This window comes from Triticum urartu, chromosome 6A, assembly GCF_056163025.1.
Source record: "Triticum urartu cultivar PI428250 chromosome 6A, HENAU_Tu73, whole genome shotgun sequence".
Lineage (NCBI taxonomy): Eukaryota > Viridiplantae > Streptophyta > Magnoliopsida > Poales > Poaceae > Triticum > Triticum urartu.
The window spans coordinates 574,109,019-574,128,356 of NC_141878.1; the positions used below are offsets into that span (position 1 = coordinate 574,109,019).

The 19,338-nt window shown below is 43.6% G+C and overlaps 2 protein-coding genes across 2 annotated transcripts; one reads left to right on the top strand and one right to left on the bottom strand.

Annotated features, from left to right (window-relative positions):
- LOC125512872 (F-box/LRR-repeat protein At3g59190-like) lies at window positions 1-836 on the bottom strand. The gene is made up of 2 exons (XM_048677943.2): window positions 752-836; window positions 1-657 (listed from the first exon to the last, which is right to left on the bottom strand). The coding sequence occupies exon 2, from the start codon at window positions 633-635 to the stop codon at window positions 90-92; it is 546 nt and encodes a 181-aa protein (XP_048533900.1). The 5' UTR covers window positions 636-657; window positions 752-836; the 3' UTR covers window positions 1-89.
- A 3,974-nt stretch (window positions 837-4,810) lies between these two features.
- Window positions 4,811-11,338, top strand: LOC125515212 (putative cinnamyl alcohol dehydrogenase 5). The gene is made up of 4 exons (XM_048680651.2): window positions 4,811-5,010; window positions 7,512-8,139; window positions 10,426-10,579; window positions 10,933-11,338. Exons 1-4 carry the CDS (start codon window positions 4,913-4,915, stop codon window positions 11,151-11,153), a joined length of 1,101 nt encoding a protein of 366 aa, XP_048536608.1. The 5' UTR covers window positions 4,811-4,912; the 3' UTR covers window positions 11,154-11,338.
- Window positions 11,339-19,338: the final 8,000 nt, after the last annotated feature.

Sequence of the window (19,338 nt, forward strand, 5' to 3'; positions counted from 1 at the left end):
ATACCTCAGTGTTACCCAGCTAAAGAGTGAGCATCACAAGAACTGGAGAGTGTTGGAGAATACAAACCAAGTCAATAGTCGTGAACCACTCATTGAGAAGCAGAGTCTTTAAGTTGCCAAATATAGGATGCCGTTCTAAATCGCAACTGTAGATAATCTGCACAAATTGCAAAAGGAAGAAAAAAGAAGTCTATGGTCCTCAAGTGCTGGGAGATGAGAGGCGCGTCGAATGTCAGCGGGTAGACCTCAGTTTGAACAGCTCCGACTAGCAGGTCCTTGACTTGGCATCTTAGAGCGTACTCGATCAACCGCATGGTGTTTGTGTATGTGCCCTCCGTCTCCGTCTCGTCATCAGGATGGACACTGATCTCGCACCTGACAAGAGGAGAGTCTCCCCGGAGCCGGATGACCAGCTTCACCAGCTTTTCAAAACGCTCGCAGCGCGGGAACCTTGACCTCTCGTCCAAGATGAAGCGTAGGCTGGTTGCGCGCCTCCACAGGCCGCGCCAGCGGGCGCCAAGCACGCAGGTCTGCAGAGCATCATCCTTGGGCAGGTAGGACAGCACATGCCGGAGGAGGTCGTTGGTGAGGTCGCCGAAGCGGTCCTTGCCGCTCGCCGCAGCCTTCTTCGGCATTCCGTCGAGCACGTGGCGGGCGCTGCGAGAGCAGCGAAAAAAATCAGCATAAACAGGAGAGCGTGGCCTCAGCAGAGTCGGGGGTCTGGATAAACAGAAGAAAAACGCAGCGTCACCTGAGATTGGCTGGCGTAGATGAGGAAGCTCCGGCCGCGGGGGAAAACAGCGCGAGCAAGACGCTTCCTGCCACCCCTCCGGTATTTAAACCATGAAATGGGGAGCAGACGGTTCGCCGCCCTCCGTGGATCTTCCTTAACGCACCATTGGCCCTGTTTGGATACTCTAACTCAGTTAAAGGTTAGAGTTAAACTCTAACTCTGAACTAATCCTAAACTAACTCTAATCAAAGAGGTGTTTGGATGACAGGGTTAAATGGAGCACGGATACGACGAGGCGCCTTCATGGAAGGTGCGAGAGGGAGGGAGGGAGAGGACGAGAAACTTCGAGAAAGTGAAGAGGGATCTGCTACAAGAAAAGCGAGAGAAGAATGTGTTTTTTAGTAGTCCCGAGAAGAACTAACCCAAATAAACACCTCTTGGGTGGGTTAGTTTTTTTGGGTGGGTTAGATGCATCTAGGTGGGTTAGGGCATGTACAATGGTGCTATCTTAGGAGTGCCACGTAGGATAAATGATGAGGTGAAGGAGAGAGAACTCATAAGAAAAGACTTGTCTTCTCTTATTTAAGATAAGACAAGAGATGATCTCTTAGGGCATGTACAGTGGTTGATAAGATAGTCTTATCTTAAGTCTTGCATGTGATTTAGAGATGACAATTTTTTTTGTCTACAATGGGTCATCTCTTAGTCTTATCTTCAATAATTAGCAATTCCTAAAAATGTGGTTAGACATATTGTGCTAAGAGGTCACCTCTTGTCTTCTCTTAAATAAGAGAAGACAAGCCTTTTTTATGGGTTCTCTCTCCTCCACATCATCATCTATCCTACGTGGCACTCCTAAGATAGCACCATTGTACATATCCTTAGCACAATATATCTCACCACATTTTTAGGAATTACTAGTTATTGAAGATAAGGCTAAGATATGACCCATTGTAGACATTTTTGATGTGTTAATCTCCCGGAGAAAACCGACGGAGGTGGGTGGGATGCAAGACCGCCGGAGGCAGGCAACAGCCCAGTCGTTTCGAGGAGTAGTTTAATTTTTTTCCCATGAGTTTATCAATGTTTTCTTCTCTGTAATCACAATATTTGATTTTCTATTTCCTATGATGAGTTCTTCGGCTGTAAAAGTTGCAACTTAGAGCAACTCTAGCAGACTTCATATCCCGCTCCAACCCGTAAAATAACCGTCAAAATGCGGGTCGGGACGGAAAAACCAGCCAAATCATACCCCGCATCCCGCCTCGGCCCGCAAAAAATTTTAGGGGGCACGGCAAAATCCCGACCCCAACTCAAGAAAACGTGGGGTTTCCCCTCGCGGCTGCGGTGCCCTGCATATAAGCGGAAGCGGTTGGTGGGGAAACATTTTATCCCGCGCTTTCCCCCACCAACCACCTCTCCTCTCCCCCTTCACGCCGCCGCCGGCCGCAACCCAAGATTTCGGCGAAAGCAGCCGGCAGCAGCACGCTGGAAGGCCGCCACGCGCACGAGGCCTCCCCTCCCTTCCCCCCTGCGTCGGTGGGCCGCCGGATTTGCAAATCTACGGCACTTCATCACGGGACGTCGGATTTGGCTTTTTCCGGCCGCCGGTTGTTGCCCCAAGCAATGGAGTGGTCGGGGAGCCTCTCCCGCAGCCTAGGCAAGGGCGCATCGCCGCATGCAGGTATGGTTTCGTCCGCCCGCCGCCGCCGAAGGTTTGCGGGCATGGATTCGTCCGGCCGTCCACCGGGCTCGGCGCTTGCGCAGCCTCTTTGTGGCTTGCCGATGCCGCTCATATAGTGCGACGACTGCACGCAGAAAGTGTTGCGGCTCACTTCGGGCACGCCGAAGCACCCCGGATGAGTGTTCTCCAAATGCGAAAACGACGGGGTACGTGCACTTGCGATAGCTCATTTCATAGCTCATTCTTTAGTTCAATTGCAGTAGCTCACTTCGAGCTTGCTCATTCTTTTGTGTAAGACGATGGATGCTCATTTTGGGTTTGGGAAGGCCAATACATTGATTTATTGATAGAAAGAAACTTAATAGATGTTAGTGCACTCCTTAGTACAATCGAAGGCAATGATGCGGCTGCATGTGCAACTAGAGGGGAAGCAACGTCTACTTCTTTCGAACCAAATATGAAGAAAGAAGAATGCAAAATCAAAAATCCGCAGATCAACAATGAATGCATGGAGAAGATATTTGTCCAACTTGTGGGAGCAGTTATGGAAGTTGGAAATCTTCTGAAATGCATACTTGTGGTTCTTGTTTTCTTTGGTTTTGCTATTCTAGCAAAGATTTGATGATGTCTTTTGTATCTAATGTTGTTGCAAAAGCAAAGAAATGCATTATGCTAGATCAATTTAAGTTGCAAATTTAAGTCTTGCGGGCCGGGAGAAGCTGCACCAGATCAGACGCCGCAAAGCCGACCCATAAAAAGGGATATTATCTGCAACTATGGATGTCCGCGCCGGCCCGCAAAGGCATTTTTGCGCGAACTGCAAACATGTTTTGCGGGCCGGGAGGATACGGGGTCTGCTAGAGTTGCTCTTAGGCCCCGTTTGGAATCTCTCCACTCCTCCACTCCACGGAGTTGGTAGAGCTCGGTTTTGGCAGCTCCGTTAAAGTGAGCTGAAGTCTGGTCCACTCCGGGAGTGGAGTTAAGAGGAGCGGGGAGGAATCGAACGCTCCTTTATTCACTGAAATTTCTAGAGTTAACTGAGAAGTTGCACTCAGTAATCAAATCATTGTCACTACTATTATTGTGTGGTGTCCAAAAAAAATTACGGCAAAAATTGGTAAATGCTTACTTCCTATTATATGGCCATTTTCTAAAATTTTCTAAAATGTTCTTCGGCTCCCTTCCTATCCAAGCTGATGGTATATGATGACGAATTATAGATAATATTATAGCATAAAACATTTAGAAATTATAGATACATTGAAGACGTATCAACGGCCACCTCGTGCTTCTACTCCGATGACATGCTCTCTCCCATCGTGCTAGATCTTGAGGTAATGCTGGATGTGGTGCAAGAAGGAGCATGTTGAGTGGACGTGGTGAGGATGTTGAGCGGATGTGTTGTGGTGTGAAATTTAGCCGGGTGTGACCGCCTTTAAATAGTGGATTTCACTGGCGCCAAGCGTCCGGGTGCGTCAGCGCCGGAGTTGGTTCCTCAACCGGCGAGCCTGTTTAATGGCTGCATATAAACGAATGAACATTGAACATGCATAGTAGATATCAGTCCCGTCCCGTACAGTAAACGTCTCTTCGACATTGAACAGACGCAGACACCGAGAACGCGGCGCGGCCGGCGCGTCTCACTTTAATGTCGGCGCCAATAAGAGGCCACGTCCGTTCTAGACTGGCGTCAATGCGGGGGGCTCGCTCTATAGCGGCTATAGCAACATGAATGCGGGAACTGGCGTCGGGTGGGAACACACACGGACGAGGGATGAGCGTTTTTGATGGGATAGGATAGTCATGAGTGGACGTGGCAGCGGCCGGCCGCCCGCAAAACTTTCACTTTATCTGGTTTGTGGGTAAAAGCATCCGGATTAGACTAAACTGTGAATCTAGACAGGATCATACTGGATAGTAAAATACGTCTAAACCGCGAGATTTATATATTTGCGGATAGTTTAAGCGTCGACGTGGGAGATGCACGGAAACGAATCGTTTGCCCACGTCCTCCGAGAGCTGATCATCGAAAGGAAAACGAAAACGCCGCACTCTTGTTTTGTTCCCCCTCGAGATGGAGAAGGAAGAAAAGTCTGGCAATGGCATCGGGAGACCCAATGAAGCCCGAGTGTTTTGTTTCCTCTAGGCATGCACAACGACGGGACACTGTTACACCCACACCGCGCTCACCACAACCAATGGTTTCCTGTCGGCATGCACAGCACACCGACGGGCCAGCGGCACTGTTACACCCACTCCGCGCTCACCACAACCATCGTTTCCTTCACACCGACGGGACAGCGGCACTGTGTATGGGCCGGCCGGCTCAGCGATGACGCGCTTGGCACATCCGAAATGTGCGGGCCTTGTTGTAGTATAAAAGGCGGCCATCGGAACTCCCATCGCCTCATCGCTCGCCGTTGCAGTCACGACACCGCAGCAGAGACGCAAGAAGTAGTTCTCCGGCCGGCCGGACCTCGAGCGCGCCAGTCAGGATGGCACCCACGGCGGCGGAGCAGCACACGAGGAAGGCGGTGGGCCTGGCGGCGCGCGACGCCTCCGGCCACCTCTCCCCGCTCGCCATCACCCGGAGGTACGCACGCACGCAAGCCACTCGCTCTCTCCTCTCGTGCTCAAGGTCTTGCACTTGTCCGGCGGTGTAGCCAGCACGCGGCGCGCCTCCGCATGAGGCAGCGCCGCCGTACGCCGTCCGATCCGGTTTGGTGTTCGCTAGTTTTTCCCTCGTGCCCCGGCCGGTTGCTTGCATGCATGGTTACGTGGAACAATTTAATTTATTCCCATCATCAAATTGTCGTGTAGCGGACGATGATTAGCGGTCCACCGGATCTGGATTTCGCGAAATTAATCAGCGATATTTCCTCTTGAACAATCCTTCAATGTTCTGAACTAGTACAGTATGATCTTAGTGAATTTGTGCGGTTAACGGTGGCCTTGCTCTCTCCTTTGTTCCGATGCAGATTCTCAAAATAGTCTTTGTGGCATGTAAATTTATTTCCCTAGATTCATACACGTGTGGCTCTTACTCTTCCTATGTGTGGTATGAATCAAGTGGCTCATGTGGGCAGACCTCAACCGTACACCTGTTTCAGTGACCTCCTTGATTAGTACACTTGTAAGATGTTTTAGATATTTCAATATAAACTATATATGGACCGTGGCAAAAAAAAAAACGGTGAACACATTTGCTATTAACGTCGGCACCAACTCTTTTCCATTTTGGAACCTTTAGGTGACGCTACTGTTAGTTGTAGACACATACATGTGATGTGTCACCCTCAGTTACTTGTCACTATTAGCTTGTAGTACAATTCCTTTGCCTTTGTGCGTGTGGCCTTTGCTTTTCCTATGTGTTGTATGAATCGAGTGGCTCATCTAGTCATGTGGGCAAACCTCAACGGCACACTTGTTTCAACAGCTTCATTGATTAGTACTCCCTCCGTAAACTAATATAAGAGCGTTTAGATCACTACTTTAGTGATCTAAACGTTCTTATATTAGTACTTTACTAGGACTTGACTGGTCCGCAAAGGGGTTATAGCGATTTTGATTTTTTTTTTGTTATTACCCATTAGCTTGTTTGGATTGAAACTTCTTGATCAGAAGAGGATTTAGTTTCCTAAAACTTTTGCTAAAGAATAATCTATGCAATTTAATCATCATCACATCTTTCGTAATTAGTGAATACCTAGCTATTTAGGCTCATTTCATGCAATCATGCAAAGGTACCGTCACAAGTTTGTCATAAGAATGTTTTGATATTTTTATTTTACTTACATATTCGTATAAAGCAATGCTACCAACATGTGGGCACACCAAGCCCATTACGAAGCAATAGTTTGCAGTGGGAAATGAAAGACTCTGCTAATTTGTAGATGGTGCTAGTGGTTTTATGTTGTTATCGTAACCACGCTACTGTGGTATGAGATGTATAAGGTGATTGATGGATGATTTTAGGATCTGCAGTCCTAGAATTTACTTTTGAAATTATTTTCTCAAATCTCTATTTTTCTGAAGAGTAATAATATGCCGAATTATGTGATTTGCTCAAAGGAGTAAAATTATTTGTATGAATAATAAAATTTAGCAGCTTGATTAGACAAGAAAAACAGGAAAACAGAAATTGATCCTTTGCATGTATGACTGATTGTTTGGATTTTGAACCTTGTTGACCGTGTCGGCCTGTGTGTGAGTGGCGTTGTGAACCTTGTTCTTGAGGGATTCAGTTATCTAAAGCCAGGCATCTGCCTCTTTGATAAAAAAATAAATAAATAAACAGAGACTAGTTGCGTCAGCGAGCACTGAATTGAGTTGATAGACGAAACCATGATTTATTAGTGAGATTTATTAGCATGATTTACACACTTGAATGTACTCCCTCCATTCCAAAATATTTGAAGTTCTATGTTTAAGTCAAACTTCTTTAAGTTTAACCAAATCTATAAAAAAATATACCAACATTTTCAAAACAATTTAGTTTATGTAGATTCAACATAAAATATATTTTCATAATACATACTTTTGACATTGTATAGTTATCGGAAAATTTTCCTATAACTTGGTCATACAAATCTAGAGCTCAAAATATTCTAGAATAGAGGTACGTAGTACGTAAGGGCATGTTCAAAGCGGACCCTCAAACCTCTACTACATGTCCGGACCATAGTGTCCAGACCACTTCTGTCATCCAACGGAAGCCTGTATATGTCCGCTTAGCAGTCCGGCGTACGCATTGCGGTATTCAAGAGACAAACTGGGGGGGGGGGGGGGGGCTTTGTTGGAGTCCGGACATGCACTTGACCAATCACATGCATGGTCCCTCTCTTCTCTCTCTCTCCTCTCAACCAGACACTAAACCACAGATATCCCACCATATGCATGGTCCCCACATACCTTTTCTCCTTCCAACTGGATACTTTGTGATTAGCATTGGATGGCTCCCTTCCGCATCATGTCCGCGGACCAGGTCCGGACATAAAACAGACATATACCGGAGACATTTACTGGTCAGATTTGGAGATGCCCTTATAGCGTTTCTTTTTATGATGTCCATGTTTCTTATGATTCTTGCTTCAGGAGCACTAGAGATGACGATGTGGTGATCAGGATTCTGTACTGCGGGATCTGCCACTCTGACCTGCACGGCATCAAGAACGATTGGAAGAACGCCAAATACCCCATGGTCCCTGGGCATGAGATCGCCGGCGAGGTCAATGAGGTCGGCAAGAATGTGACCAAGTTCAAGACCGGCGACCGTGTGGGCGTCGGGTGCATGGTGAATTCGTGCCAATCCTGCGAGAGCTGCAACAAGGGCTTCGAGAACCACTGCCCGGGCATAATCCCCACCTACAACTTGGTCGACCTTGATGGCACCATCACCTACGGTGGCTACTCCAGCATGGTAGTGGTGCACGAGCGGTTCGTGGTCAGGTTCCCCGACACCATTCCGCTCGACAAGGGAGCGCCGCTGCTGTGCGCTGGCATCACCGTGTACAGCCCCATGAAGTACCACGGTCTGAACGTTCCCGGGATGCACCTCGGTGTGCTGGGACTGGGCGGGCTGGGCCATGTTGCGGTCAAGTTCGGCAAGGCCTTCGGGATGAAGGTAACGGTGATTAGCTCTTCGCCGGGGAAGAAGCAGGAGGCCCTCGAGAGGCTAGGCGCCGATGCGTTCATTGTCAGCAAGAACGACAAAGAGATGAAGGTATGCAAATGTTTTCAATCACCAATTTTTTTGACTCAAATTGGTTTATATTAGACTAATAGAATATTGGACACAACCAAAATATATGGTACTAAACTCACAGACACAAGAACAACCCTAAGGCCTAAATAAAGGACCTACGATTATATGCCTCTTGTCGGAGCCACAACAAGATTTATCGTTGTTGCACCACCATAGCTCTTGCCGAAAATGAACAACATCAACAAATCCGGCCATTGAAGTACTTGCAAAGACCTACTCCCTCCGTCCGAAAATACTTGTCATCAAAATGGATAAAAAAAGATGTATCTAGAACTAAAATACATCTAGATACATCCCTTTTTATCCATTTTGATGACAAGTATTTCCGGACGGAGGGAGTATAAAGGAAGAATTGTCACAATAGCAGACCGCCACATACCATGGAGATTTGCAACAACACCAAGCATATCGGCACGGGGATCACCCTGATCAAGGCAGACATCAGTGCTACTATCGCTCGAAGATGATGTTGCCGCCGCCGATGCACATGAAGCCCCGCCGACAAACAACACAAAAAATCAACCCGTCATCCACAAGTAACAACAGGGACAAAATCTTCCAGGCTCCTTGATAATGCCACAAGAAGCTTCATCGAGACGGGATTGGAGTCGGGCAACTTTTATTCTAGATGACGCCGTCATCCATTGGACTAATGTCAGCCGCGAGACCAAAACCTGCTACACAAAAGACGAGAGATGAAAATCCCCTCCCCTCACCCTGCAGTCCGGAGCGACGATTGGAGCGGAGTGAAGAGGATTTTTTTTTTGGCGGCTAAGGTTTCTTCATGGGTATTTTGTTTAAACTAGCAAAAGGTGTGTTGCAATGGGAGAAAAAATAAATCATAATCTCCAATAGCTATGACCACATTTTGTTAACATCTCATCGCAAGATTTTGAAGAAAAAATTCACAGATGATAGAAAGTGTACCCTTTCTAAATTTATTCACAAATTGAGCAATGTTCACATTTTCAAAAAAATAGCGTGGTTGTAAAAAAACTTGACAATTCAAAGAATTATTCTGAATTTCAAGAAACATTTTAAAAAACATACTACTCCCTTCGTTCGTTTTTATAAGACGTTTTGGACAGCTAGCTTTGAACTGTTTTAGGCACTGTCTGAATTGTCTAAGACGTCTTATAAAAGTGAACAGAAAAAGTATAATATTTCGATCCACCCCGGTAGTTAATTCTTCAAAATTCACACGGGTATATAGTCACAAAGACTCACAAACATTACTGTTTAACTACATACCTTCGATCATTCGTGAATATTTTTATAAATTTGAGAACATTTTCTTTTGAATCGGCGAACGATTCTACAATAGACGAACATTTTTTTAAATTGGTGGACTTTGTTAAATTGATGAATATTTTTTGAAATGCATGAACATTTTTTGAATTAGCAAACATTTTACTAATGAAGAAACTCTTTCGTAACTCATGAACTATTTTTAAAACTTTAGGACATTTTTTTTACAATTCATGCACATTTTTGAATTAGCAAACATTTTGTTCAATTTTATTAACAATTTTTAATGCACTGATTTTTTTCAAAATGAAGTATTTTTTATTTTATAGACATTTTTAAAAAAAAATGCGATTCTTTAAGAAAAATCCGAGCATTTTTTGAATTCATAAACAATTTATATTTTCTTGAGCCTTTTATTTCAAAATTCTCAGTTTTCTAAATTTCAGAATTTTTTTAAGTCCCAAATTATTTAATGTAGAAAAAAACAGAAAAGAAAAACAACAATAAAAAAAGAAATTATAAAACAGACCGCCCGCACATGGGCCGGCTCAAAAGACATCATGCATATTCTCCTGCGCACAAAGCGCAGTATAGAAGGACTCTACTGCATGGGCAGGCCCATGCGGGTGATTCCCCGCAAAACGTTTTTTGTCACTTATACGTGGCATTGGTAGAAAATGTAATCTAGGTATAGGTAGATATGTTTTGTTGGGCAATCCTCATGACCAAACTCTTGTACCTATGAACATTACTCTGATTCAATAAAGCTTGCGAGACTAGTCAAAAAAAAGTTATATGTGACATTGGTGGGTAATATTTTGCAACTTTAGGGGCAATTTTAATGATGTGCCGCCAAAAGCACTATTTGCTTTATTATTACGTAGAGATTGTTTCCAATCACCAATTCATCAAGCAAGACTATTAGATTGTTCTTTTAGTTCATGTGTGCTTACTGTTTACTGCTTTAATTTAAATTTAAATGTGTCACCTTTGCAGGCCGCGATGAGTACCATGGATGGCATCATAAACACGGTGTCTGCAAACATCCCCATGGCCCCTTTCTTGGGGCTACTGAAACCCAACGGCAAGATGATCATGGTTGGTCTCCCAGAGAAGCCTATGGAGATCTCTCCCTTTGCTCTGGTTGCCAGTAAGTCATCCGACCTCACATGCTTAGCTATATACTATACCCTTTCTCGTCTAACAATTTTAAGAAACCATGCATTGCATTATCGACCACATGCATTTAGTTGTCTGTGTAACTGACTGGCAGTGGCGGAGCCAGGAATTAAAGATTAGGGGGGGCAAATGACTCAATCTTTTGATAAAAGGGGCCAAACAATATGAATGCATGTATTTTTGTCTAAATTTTAGACCGTTCATGTACAAACTAGCAGCAAATCAGCTGTCATAGGAGGGGCCAGGGCCCCTGCTGATCCCCCTGTCTCCGCCACTGCTGACTGGTACACATACTAACGTACGTGTGACTGACTGTATGCACAGCGAACAAGACCCTGGCCGGGAGCCTCATTGGCGGCATGAGGGACACCCAGGAGATGCTTGACCTTGCGGCCAAGCACGGCGTGACGGCAGACATCGAAGTGATCGGTGCCGAGTACGTGAACACGGCCATGGAGCGCCTTGCCAAGGCCGATGTCAGGTATCGATTCGTCATCGACATTGGCAACACCCTCGACAAGGCCGCCGCCGCCACCACCGAGTGATTATGCCTCTCTGCTCTTGTCAGCAGTAGCAAGAAACAACCGAAAAATATGTTTTGGTGTGAAGGTGTAAACCCTCATGTACGCGACACCGCATTTGTATTTGTATGTAATAGTAGTACATGAATTCTTCTTCGTACTGGCAGATGTTGCATGGTATCCAAAGAAATCATATCTTCTATACACCATCAGTTGTGTCATCTTATTGCCAAACACATGGCTTGTTTGAGACTGCTTCGCTCCACCAAAATCACTTTCTAAAGAGCTTCACAAAAACTTTAAGTTGTATCTCAGATTCTATTTTTTTTCAGAGCGGCATATTATGGAGATACCCTGTTTGGCTTGCGTTTTCTAAAGCATAATTTCAAATTAAACATTTTTACAAAATTGTTAGCAAATTCCCAATAAATTGATGTTGAACATAAATTACAAACCACACACTTTTTAAAAACAATTATCAGCTTTTTTTGAAACAAAATATTTCATAAATTTGTGAACAATTTTTTTTTGAAAACGGGATTTTTTTCTAACACTGTAAACAATATCTAAAAAATATTCCAAAATTTTGATTTTTTATAAATAATAATAAATATCAAAAAAGAAAAAAAATAAATTAATGAAAAAAGAAAAAAAAGAAACAAAAAAACAAATAAGCCTTGCCCAACTAGGCGACGACATCGCACAATTATGACATAATGCATGCACTATAATATCTGGTTTTGGGAACCTTCTAGAGGGTTTTCATTGGTTTCGTTTTTTTTCAATATTTTTTCCTTTTTGTTTTTTTACGTTTGTTGGTTTCTTTTTTTCAAGTTTATTTTTTCTGTTTTTTTTCCATATATCTTTATTTTCTGAAAATGTTCGGAATTCCAGAAAATTGCTCAGGATTCCAAAGTTTTGTTCGCATTTTGAAAAGAATATTCAGAACTTTTTCTTGTTCCAGAATAATTCAAAAAAGTTCCCATTGTTTCATAAAATGATTACGCTTCAAAAATGTTCGCGTTTTTTTAAATGATCAAAAGTTATGAAAAATATTTGCTGTTTAAATGAAAGTTCTCTACAGTACCTACTGATTTTTAACTTTGTTCATGTTTTCAAAATGTTTGCATTTTTAAAAAATGTTCAAACTTCAAGAAATGTTTACGTACTTAGATTGTAAGTTACCTCCATCCATATTTGGTATCCCAACCTACTTGTTCTAACAGGTCCACTGTAATTAAACATCAATTGAAATGTATGACAACCCTTTGAAATCCATCCATATTTTGGGTTTGCATGCTGATGGAGTGTAAAACAGATGTCAAATTTAATACAGCTTATTATTTTGTAATTGCTGGTGACACGACAATATTTAGTGTAGACATTTTTTATGTGCCTATGAATTTGTACCTGTTGGAGAACGCAGTAATTTCAAAAAAAATCCTACGCACACGCAAGATCATGGTGATGCATAGCAACAAGAAGGGAAGAGTGTTGTCCACATACCCTCGTAAACCGTAAGCAGAAGCGTTACGACAACGCGGTTGATGTAGTCGTTCGTCTTCACGATCGACCGATCCTATTACCGAAGGTACGACACCTCCGTGATCTGCACACGTTCGGCTCGGTGACGTCCCACGAACTCACGATCCAGCAGAGTGTCGAGGGATAGCTTCGTCAGCACGACGGTGTGATGACGGTGATGATGATGCTACCGGAACAAGGGTTCTCCTAAGCACCGCTACGATATGACCGAGGTGGATTATGATGTAGGGGGGTACCTCACACGGGTGGACACAATCAACTTGTGTGTTCTAGGGTGCCCCCCTGCCCCCGTATATAAAGGAGCAAGGGGGGAGGCCGGCCGGCCTAGGGGCGCGCCAAAGAGAGGGGAAGTCCTCCTCCTAGTAGAAGTAGGACTCCCCATTTCCTAGTCCAACTAGGAAGGGGAAAGGGGAAAGGAAGGAGAGGAGAGAGGGAGGAAAGACGCCCCCACCTTCCTTGTCCAATTCGGACTCCCAAGGGGGGGTGGCTGGGACTAGATGATGGATCTCGAGATCTAATCACCAAGTTTCTGGCCGGCCACCGCCGACGAAGAAGATGACCACCACCACTGGCTACACCGGCCAGAACAGATCTGCCATGGGTGCCGTCAAGCAGTCCACCAGGCCCTCGACGCAGCCGCCGATCTAAAGCCAGATGACATGCCGTCGAAGACCGCATCGCGCCGCCGCCCGATCCAGACCAGCCGCTGCAGCAGCTGCCCGTGGCTCGAGGCAGGGCCGACCGCCGCCGCCGTCGAAGCCAACGCCGTCGCTTCTAGATCGGTTGCACCTCCACGCATGTTGGGGCCCCGCCACCCCTGAGACGCGGGAGGGAGGAAGAGCCCCCGCCATCGCCGTCGGCCTCCGGGCGCAAGCTGGTGGCGTCCTCCGGCGGCGATGGGAGGAGGGGAGGAAGATGGGCTAGGCCCCAGCGACGGCTAGGGTTGGGGAGCCACCCGAGTCGCCCGAGCGGGGGGCGACGCGGGGGTGTATCAATGAACACTGTAACTATATGAACTAAATGGTAATTTGTTTCTGGAACCATTATATATGGGAGGAACACTCTGATGTCTACTACACAACCTTCTTCTTGTAGACGTTGTTGGGCCTCCAAGGGCAGAGGTTTGTAGGATAGTAGCAAATTTCCCTCAAGTGGATGACCTAAGGTTTATCAATCCGTAGGAGGCGTAGGATGAAGATGGTCTCTCTCAAGCAACCCTGTAACCAAATAACAAAGAGTATCTTGTGTCCCCAACACACCCAATACAATGGTAAATTGTATAGGTGCACTAGTTCGGGGAAGAGATGGTGATACAAGTGGTATATGGATAGTAGATAAATGTTTTTGTAATCTGAAAATATAAAAACAGCAAGGTAACGAATGATAAAACTGAGCGTAAACGGTATTGCAATGTGTTGGAACAAGGCCTAGGGTTCATACTTTCACTAGTGCAAGTCCTCTCAACAATAATAACATAATTGGATCACATAACTATCCCTCAACATGCAAGAAAGAGTCACTCCAAAGTCACTAATAGCGGAGAACGAACGAAGAGATTATGGTAGGGTACGAAACCACCTCAAAGTTATTCTTTCCAATCAATCCGTTTGGCTATTCCTATAGGTGTCACAAACAGCCCTAGAGTTCGTACTAGAATAACACCTTAAGACACAAATCAACCAAAACCCTAATGTCACCTAGATACTCCAATGTCACCTCAAGTATCCGTGGGTATGATTATACAATATGCATCACACAATCTCAGATTCATCTATTCAACCAACACATAGAACCTCAAAGAGTGCCCCAAAGTTCCTACCGGAGAATCACGACAAAAACGTGTACCAACCCCTATGCATAGGTTCATGGGTGGAACCCGCAAGTTGATCACCAAAACATACATCAAGTGAATCACATGGTATCCCATTGTCACCACAGATACGCACGACAAGACATGCATCAAGTGTTCTCAAATCTTTAAAGACTCAATCCGATAAGATAACCTCAAAGGAGAAACTCAATCCATTACAAGAGAGTAGAGGGGGAAGAAACATCATAGGATCCAAATATGATAGCAAAGCTCGCGATACATCAAGATCGTATCACCTCAAGAACACAAGAGAGAGAGAGAGAGAGAGATCAAACAAATAGCTACTGGTACATACCCTCAGCCTCGAGGGAGAACTACTCCCTCCTCGTCATGGAGAGCACCGGGATGATGAAGATGGCCACCGGAGAGGGATTCCCCCCTCCGGTAGGGTGCCGGAACGGGTCTAGATTGGCTTTCGGTGGCTACGGAGACTTCTGCCGGCGGAACTCCCGATCTATTGTGCTCCCCGATGTTTTTAGGGTATATGGAGATATATAGGCGGAAGAAGTACACCAGGGAGGCACGAGGGGCCCACGAGGGTGGAGGGCGCACCCTCTACCTCGTGGCCTCCTCGAAGCTTCCCTTACGCGCACTTCAAGTCTTTTGGGCTTCTTTCCTTCCAAAAATGAGTTCCTGAAGTTTCAGGTCAATTGGATTCTGTTTGATTTTCCTTTTCTTCGAAACCCTAAAACAGGCAAAAAACAACAATTCTGGGCTGGGCCTCTGGTTAATAGGTTAGTCCCAAAAATAATATAAAAGTGGATAATAAAGCCCAATAATGTCCAAAACAGTAGATAATATAGCATGGAGCAATCAAAAATTATAGATACGTTGGAGACGTATCAAGCATCCCCAAGCTTAATTGCTGCTCGTCCTCGAGTAGGTAAATGATAAAAACAGAATTTTTGATGTGAAGTGCTACTTGGCATAATTTTAATGTAATTCTTCTTAATTGTGGTATGAATATTCAGATCCGAAAGATTCAAGACAAAAGTTCATATTGACATAAAAATAATAATACTTCAAGCATACTAACAAAGCACTTATGTCTTCTCAAAATAACATGGCTAAAGAAAGTTATCCCTACAAAATCATATAGTCTGGCTATGCTCTATCTTCACCACACAAAATATTTAAATCATGCACAACCCCGATGACAAGCCAAGCAATTGTTTCGTACTTTTGACATTCTCAAAACTTTTTCAATCTTCATGCAATACATAAGCGTGAGCCATGGACATAGCACTATAGGTGGAATAGTGTGGTGGTTGTGGAGAAGACAAAAAGAGAGAAGATAGTCTCACATCAACTAGGCATGTCAACGGGCTATGGAGATGCCCATCAATAGATATCAATGTGAGTGAGTAGGGATTGCCATGCAACGGATGCACTAGAGCTATAAGTATATGAAAGCTCAAAAAGAAACTAAGTGGGTGTGCATCCAACTTGCTTGCTCATGAAGACCTAGGGCATTTTGAGGAAGCCCATCATTGGAATATACCAGCCAAGTTCTATAATGAAAGATTCTCCCTAGTATATGAAAGTGATAACATGAGAGACTCTCTACTATGAAGATCATGGTGCTACTTTGAAGCACAAATGTGGTAAAAAGATAGTAACATTGTCCCTTCTCTCTTTATCTCTCATTTTTTTATTTGGGCCTTTTTTATGGCCTCTTTTCTTTCTTTCTTTTTCTTTTTTTTAATTTTTCGTCTGGAGTCTCATCCCGACTTGTGGGGGAATCATAATCTCCATTATCCTTTCCTCACTGGGACAATGATCTAATAATGATGATCATCACACTTTTATTTTTCTTACAACTCAACAATTACAACTCGATACTTAGAACAAAATATGACTCTATATGAATGCCTCTGGCGGTGTACCGGGATATGCAATGACTCATAAGTGACATGTATGAAAGAATTATGAATGGTAGCTTTGCCACAAATACGATGTCAACTACATGATCATGCTAAGCAATATGACAATGATGGAGTGTGTCATAATAAACGGAACGGTGGAAACTTGTATGGCAATATATATCGGAATGTCTATGAAAATGACATAATAGCTAGGTATGGTGGCTGTTTTGAGGAAGGTATATGGTGGGTGTATGATATCGGCGAAAGGTGCGCGGTATTAGAGAGGCTAGCAAAGGTGGAAGGGTGAGAGTGCGTATAATCCATGGACTCAACATTAGTCATAAAGAACTCATATACTTATTGCAAAAATCTACAAGTTATCAAAGCAAAGTATTACGCGCATGCTCCTAGAAGGATAGATTGGTAGGAAAAGACCATCGCTCGTCCCCGACCGCCACTCATAAGGAAGGCAATCAAAAAATAAATCATGCTCCGACTTCATCACATAATGGTTCACCATACGTGCATGCTACGGGAATCACAAACTTCAACACAAGTATTTCTCAAATTCACAACTACTCAACTAGCACAACTTTAATATCACAATCTTTATATCTTAAAACAATTATCAAGTATCAAACATAGTATTCAACACACTCATAAGCGAATTTTTATTATTGAATACCTAGCATATTAGGATTTTAAGCAAATTACCATGCTATTTAAGACTCTCAAAATAATCTAAGTGAAGCAGGAGAGATCAATAGTTTCTACTCCCTCCGGTCCTTTTTAGTTCGCATATAAGATTTGACTGAATTCAAGCCTCGTAAAATTGGACCAGCTTTGTAGAAAAAAGTGTCAACATTCACAATCTAAAATCAATACCACTAGATGTGTCATGACTTAAAGTTTCATATTATATAACTTTAGCATGGCAGATGTTGATATTTTTTCATATAAATACGGTCAAACTTTATGAAGTTTGACTTCGGAGAATTCTAATATGCAGAGTAAAAAGGACCGGAGGGAGTATAAAACAAATCCACCACCGTGCTCTAAAAGATACTAGATAATACCCCGCGCGCTGCTGCGGGAATTGGTTGCAAGATATTTCAGTGATATTTGTTTGTATGAAACATGCATATTTAGATTTATAATATGAACTTTAGTTAAATAAAAATAGATATACATAATCATTTGATTATTGTACAGTTGTACAATCATTATTGAATATAAGTTTTATAAAATGACAGATGTATTTTCCCATGCATGAATGCTTGTTGAAATGGATGTTTTCCCATGCATGGTTGCATATTGAGTTGGTATATTCACATGTTAAAAGAAATATAGGTAATGGTGATCAACTATGTGAATGAGACCTGTGCGTTTTTACGGAGAATATTTAGTGCATACCATTATAGTTTCTATAACATACATGGATGTGGTAGATCATACACACTCAAAAAGGTGTGCAATAAGGTGAGAATAGATATGTATATAGGACCGGATAAAATGGCCTATCATCAATGACATATTTATAATAGAACTATATATATTGCAGAAATCACGTAATGCATTGACAATTGAACAGTTACAAAACATGTATAATTTATTGAGTGCTCTGTCGCAATCATGCTTTATTCAATGGGATTTCTCGTACTTCAAATATATATTTTCCTCATGTGCTAAACTATTAACGCAATGGTCTAGTAACCCCAGCAGCTGAGTGTAAAATGATTGAAACCGTAACATCCGAGGCGCAATATGGTGATATCGCTAGCTAGTCGTTTACCAGCAAAGAACCATTGCCGCGCCCGTGCATGAGAGAAGCATTTATTTTGCAAATTGAACTAAAACCACAACATTTATTTTGAATTAGAGGGAATAGTTAACAATGACAACGATACAGTCAGGATTTGCATATTCTAAATAATAGCTTGCACAGAGCACACCAAGGATGCGAAAGCAAGCCAAAATGTGACTCACTAACACTGCCATGTAGAGCAACTCAAGAGTAGTTTCGTACTTTCTGTACCTTTTCTAATGGTGCACTCAGCCTTATCAGGCATGCTTGATCCATCAAGCTCTCGATCATCAGATCCGTCCAAACCTTGTTGCATAACCTGCTATGCATGTCAACGCTGAACATCGAGTACAGTACATAAAAACATACTCTATATGGCAGGAGCAAAAAAACATCTATATACATCAGGGAGGAAATAATATACGTAATTGATGAACAGAAGAATAATCCAGTAAAAGACCTTCCCACAAGAAGAGAAATTCTACACCCAGAATATTGGAGAACTCTTTGGCTAGTAGATCAATATAAAGCATGTGCCAGTTAAGGATTTCTGCAAACTGAGAATTTGCATGATTTAATCTAAGGGTAATCATCTTAGAATTGACATAGAGAAGAACTCAGATTTTAAATCCCCTGATAAGTTCAAAAACAACACCATGCTTACAATTTTGAGAATCATTCATTGATCGTCGTTGTCATAAGAAACTGAAGTACATACTACAAAATTGAATTTTCGATCTACTCAGCTTGGATCAGCAGTGTCCATTGAGGAAGAAGAACAAAGGGGAGGATGGCGCTGTGACATGTCTAGGGCCTGAACTTCCACATGCCCCACCCCAGCTGGGGCGAGTCCTAGGTCGCCAGCTCGCCGCTAGTCGAGAGGTCTAGGCCCCTCACAGACACGAGGCAGATCCTCCGTCAGCTGCCGTCGCTGAGTCGAGATGCAAGCTGCCGCATGGTTGCGGGTCGTGGGGAGAAGTTTTTTTTTTTTCAAGTGATCGAGAGATTGGGAGAGATGGAGAAAAGCAGGGAACGGGAGCGAGAATAACGTCCCTGGGCCTACGTGGGCTTTCGGCCTCTGATCGGCCCGAGGAACGAGATGATCCCTCGCTCGGTCTTCGGAGC

Excerpts from the sequence above, each read along its gene's own strand:
- LOC125515212 (XM_048680651.2), top strand. The coding sequence starts at position 4,913 with ATGGCACCCACGGCGGCGGAGCAGCACACGAGGAAGGCGGTGGGCCTG. Across the intron at positions 5,011-7,511 it reads CCGCTCGCCATCACCCGGAG|GAGCACTAGAGATGACGATG; the intron begins GTACGCACGCAC and ends TTCTTGCTTCAG. Across the intron at positions 10,580-10,932 it reads TCCCTTTGCTCTGGTTGCCA|CGAACAAGACCCTGGCCGGG; the intron begins GTAAGTCATCCG and ends CTGTATGCACAG.
- LOC125512872 (XM_048677943.2), bottom strand. The coding sequence starts at position 635 with ATGCCGAAGAAGGCTGCGGCGAGCGGCAAGGACCGCTTCGGCGACCTC.